The 4,541-nt window shown below is 37.7% G+C and overlaps 1 protein-coding gene across 1 annotated transcript in view; it reads left to right on the top strand.

Annotated features, from left to right (window-relative positions):
* The first annotated feature begins 1,050 nt into the window (after nt 1–1,050).
* LOC103563474 (uncharacterized) overlaps nt 1,051–4,541 on the top strand; it is a 308,328-nt gene continuing 304,837 nt past the window's right edge. The window contains exon 1 of the mRNA XM_070585104.1: nt 1,051–1,062. Within this exon, the coding sequence (XP_070441205.1) occupies nt 1,051–1,062 (12 nt within the window). The remainder of the gene's footprint in view (nt 1,063–4,541) is intronic.

Genomic DNA, 4,541 nt, shown 5'->3' with positions numbered 1-4,541 from the left:
GAAACTTTTATGTTAATCTTACATAAATAAGTAAGAATTTTTTAATTAACCTTAGAAGTTCTATAATATTTCATTTTTCAACACTGAAAGCCATATAAGATGCTTATATACACTTTGTGAAATGACTTTTTAAAGCTATGATTGAGAGCTCTGAATAAAAAAATGTGTCACATGTACCACTCATACACGATGTACTTTGTTTTACTGCCAAATACTGATAACCAGTGCAAAAGGGCAAATTCCAAATTTAAAAGGCTCCTTTGGAGAATGTTCGTAATAATCTAATAAATGCTGGACTATCGCTCATTTTTAAAATTTCCCATTCATTATAACCATCTAGCTCCACGCCGTAATCTAGTGTAATATTTTTATCAATTGAAATAATATCAAATGGAATAGCTTGCAGATTCAACTAGATACTTTATCGTATGACTCTAAGGAGTTTTAAGAGTGCTAAAAACACATTTCCTTTTATTAAAATTTGTGTACTCCATATCTTTGCTGGATAATGTTCTCAGGATTTAATCTGCTTGTCCTCTAAATACACATACTTATCATTGACTTTATCAGATATTATCTATTTATGAAAGTTGCAAAACTGGATACTAACTTTTAAAAATATAAGTATAGCACAACCACCTAAAGTATGTGACAGTGAGCTTTCATCATAACTTCATTGCGGTCTGTATTGGTTACCTTTTTGACATAAAAACAAGAAGTTTAGGCTATCTAGATGAAGTCTGAACTTTTTCTAGAGATTATCTTTGTAAAACGTCTGGTGAATATTCGCCAACTCTCAGTTTATTAGGAATCTGGTTAAATAAACAAGAACAACAGCGATAGAAACAAGACACCAAATTAAATCCTGCTCATTTTATACCGAGATTTCTCGGGACCGTTAAGAAGCATGAAAGCTCCGGCTCTCCAACCCCAAATTGCTTAATATATTTTAAGGTTGGGCCAATTCATTCTAGTTTTCAAACGTTATTTTTCTTTTTTAGAGGAACTTGATTTAAATCTGTGCATTGCCAAGGGCAAGGAGCCAAGAATATGGATAGAGAGGTAAGATTGATATAGCCCCCTCTGATTTTTTTCCTTTAAATGCAGCCTTTTAAGCTTTATTTTTCATAATATTATCCATGGGCAGAAAGTATAGAAGTGAGTAGAACTTTAGTCTCCCCTGTAGCAGGCACGAGTAAAGAGGATGATTAACGAGTGCAGCACACAATGTGATAGCAGAAGAGCGTCTATAGGAGTTAAACAAAAGTGCCTTCAGAGCTTCCAAGGGTTCCCATGATCCATAGTAGGACCTCATTGTGCCTGTCCACTGTTTCTATTTTTGATTAGATTTATAAACACAGCACCACATATTTCCATGTGGCTTATCGCCCAGGGGCAGAATTAGATTGACTGCACTGAAACTGTGAGGCCTGTGAGTTTTGGGCAAGGGCTAGAGTGAAATAAGTAGTGTAATTGTTTTTGTGGAGTGACCGTGGGACCTCCTCTGTTCTGAATTACACATGGCTCAACCCTTTGACCTAACCAGTCTCAGCGATGGCTGGCACAACTCCGAAAGCTGTGCTGAAAGGGTCCATCACTGACAAGCCGGCACGTTATCTGTCAGGCGAGATGTGGGCCAACGACCATATTAAACTATAGTAGTTACTAATGAGACCACGTTTGTGCCCACCTCAGCTTCATTTAACCTATCATCATAGCAGTTGTTATTTCCACAGGAGGTGCCAATGCAAGAAATCTTTGGAATCCAAATGTATCACTGACCCTTTGATTAACAAAATATGTATTTTGTTAATTTGCTAAATTTTGGATCATCTTCAAGGATATTTTGCCAAATTTTCAAACTTTATTATGAAGATATTTTTAGAAATACACAAGGTTTGAGAAAATATTCTGTCTTAATTAAAGTTCTTTCATTGCAATGAGTTTAATTTAAATCCTTTAAAAATAGATGATAGCCCACTGATACAATCCCTCAAAGGAATCAGAGCTAAGGGGGATGCAGAGAACTTCTAGAAAAGGTTGGAGAGAATCCTTTGTGCTGACATTTTTGCATTTGTGGAGAGTTTATTCTGTGATTCACATGATGATGAGCTAGCTAAATGTGTCCATACCTAGGTATGATTTTCAAGTCATCCATTTAAATTTTTATCGTTTATTCAGTCATTACATTTTCAAGGACAATATAAGCAGAGAACTTTGATTTAGTTTCAAGCACTTGACATTATTTCCAAAACTGGTACTGTTTCTGAAACATGTCTAAAAACTTTTTTATCTACTTTTGGCATGGCCAATTTTACAGATTAAAGGTCTCTATAGGTATTTTATGCTTACAATGACTTGGAAGTAATTTAGCATTTAAATTTTGTCTTTCTTATCCGAGGCAACTTCAGGCTGAATATTAATTCAATTCTTAGTTAAATGACATTTAAAATTCTCTTTAAAAAATACACGTTACATTTTTAAAAATTTTATTTTTTTATTTTAGGGACTCTAAAACGTGAAAATAGGGAGGTCCCTATCAGATTATTTACAAGAGAAAAAAAAGCCACTGAAATATCCTATGAAAGCCCCCCAACAAAACGGCATTCAGCCCTGCCCAGCCTTATTCTCATTAGCAGCAAAGAGTTTGCTCTCCACTAATCGAACGTGGAACGCTTAGAGCAGACAGGTGCAAATTGCAAGCTGTTTCACTTTGGCTGTTATCCCTTAAATCGACAAAGTAATAGACTGGGAGAACAAAAAAGGTTCCAGCTCAAGCTGCATAAATGAAAGTCTTAACAGGGACACACCAGCTGGCTGGGAGAATTCTCTGTAGTGAATACTAAATATTACCTTTATGCCACTTGCCAAGGAAAACGGCTTCAGTAACAGCCCCTACCTTTTATTATGGAGATGACGTTCCTTCAAAACCGTATTTTGCTTGACTGTAAAGGAGACACTATGGCCGAAGTGGATGAGAACAGATGCCAACATACCTGTTACTGTTTACCATCATTACACTCCTCCGAGCGATTCAGGCATGAGTGGGTTCCTGGAGGTGGACCAGATTGACAGTATTTCTATCCATGTCTTTTTTTGGCTGATCCAAGCAAAGCCCCAGAGCAGGGAAACAACAAAAACGGTCACCACCACCCCCTCTTCCCTAACGCGATAAATCTGCTGAGCTAGTCTGCGGAAAAAAACAGTTGCTCTTGTTGGGAACACCTACATTAATTTCACGGAACAGACATGCCACGCCAGTACGTGTAGGAATCTAAGGTAGGCGTTTCTGAAAAGGGACCCTAACTCGGTCATTCCAAAGTTGCTCCCTTTTGTGACTTCCCGGTGTGCACTGGAACTGCTGTCTGCAAGACGTAACCTTAACTTTAGCTCTGAGGCCGCTGAGTAGGTCTGACTGCGCGATCGTCCCGTGCACGTGACGAGGGGGGACACAACTCCGAGTCGGCCTTGTTTACAGCCGGACAGAAGAAAACAGCTAGACACAAATGAGGGCTGACGGTTTCATGAAGCACAAGTGGTTGATCCCAGATGCAATCTGACTGCCCTGAACTGAGCGATGATCTGTGCAGTATGCAGAATTCACTTTCTTGCTGGTCTGTGCCCACCAGGCTTGGAGGAGCGCTGCCCGCGCCCCTGGGCCACAGCTTTGAGTGCAACCAGAGCTGAACGCTGCACCGTGGGACCCGATTCCTTCTGACAACAATCACATTCTTTTAAAAACTTCATAGGTTTTGGTTGTCACCGGTTATAAACGAGTTTGTTGTTGTTCATGTTCGCTGTTCTGTCGCAGATTCCCTTTCAAGTTGAGGGTGCTGGCGTCAGAAGATATTTGTTGCTTTTTAATGAAAAGGAAAATATCATCGAAAACATTGTCAATTCTTACCAATTTCAGGCAGTTTTGGTTCTTTTCTCTGTCCAAATCACAAAGTATTACTTGTTTTCTTCCGCACTATATAATGTAGCTATATTTAGTAGGATACCCTTACCAAAATAAAAAAGAAGACCAGATTTATCACTATTTAAGCACACATATAAAAGAAATGTGTTACTAGAAACTGTTCACTTTGATTTGGCTTGGAGTTAGACTATATTATATCAATTAAATAGAAATATGAAAGAAAAAAGCCATGGGGCATATCTACTGTAATTTTAGTTAAGATTTCTAAATATTTTGCTTTGCTTTGGAACTAAATTGATATCAGTGAGAAGCAGGAAGATACTGATAACTAAATCTTGTTTCTTAATCTAATTTTTGAAATACAATATAAGTATTTAATAAGTTAACGTGAACTTATTAAAAATAATAACATTTACATGAATGTGCTATGTTAGGCAGTAATGAAGGGAGGAATTGATGTAAAATATGCGTGAAGGATTATTTCACATGAGCTAAAGAGATAAAATCTCTTCAGGAAAGAGAGAGTCTAAATTGAGAAGGAAGTGGAGGAAAATGCAATTTACACTCTTAAAGGTGTCCGTGTGTAATGGGGAGAAAAGAGGGAGGAAATGGGCAAAGGAGA

Source organism: Equus przewalskii, chromosome 19 (genome assembly GCF_037783145.1).
Source record: "Equus przewalskii isolate Varuska chromosome 19, EquPr2, whole genome shotgun sequence".
Classification (NCBI taxonomy): domain Eukaryota; kingdom Metazoa; phylum Chordata; class Mammalia; order Perissodactyla; family Equidae; genus Equus; species Equus przewalskii.
Note: the sequence above shows the minus strand (reverse complement) of the source record. Positions and strands in the feature narration are given on the sequence as shown.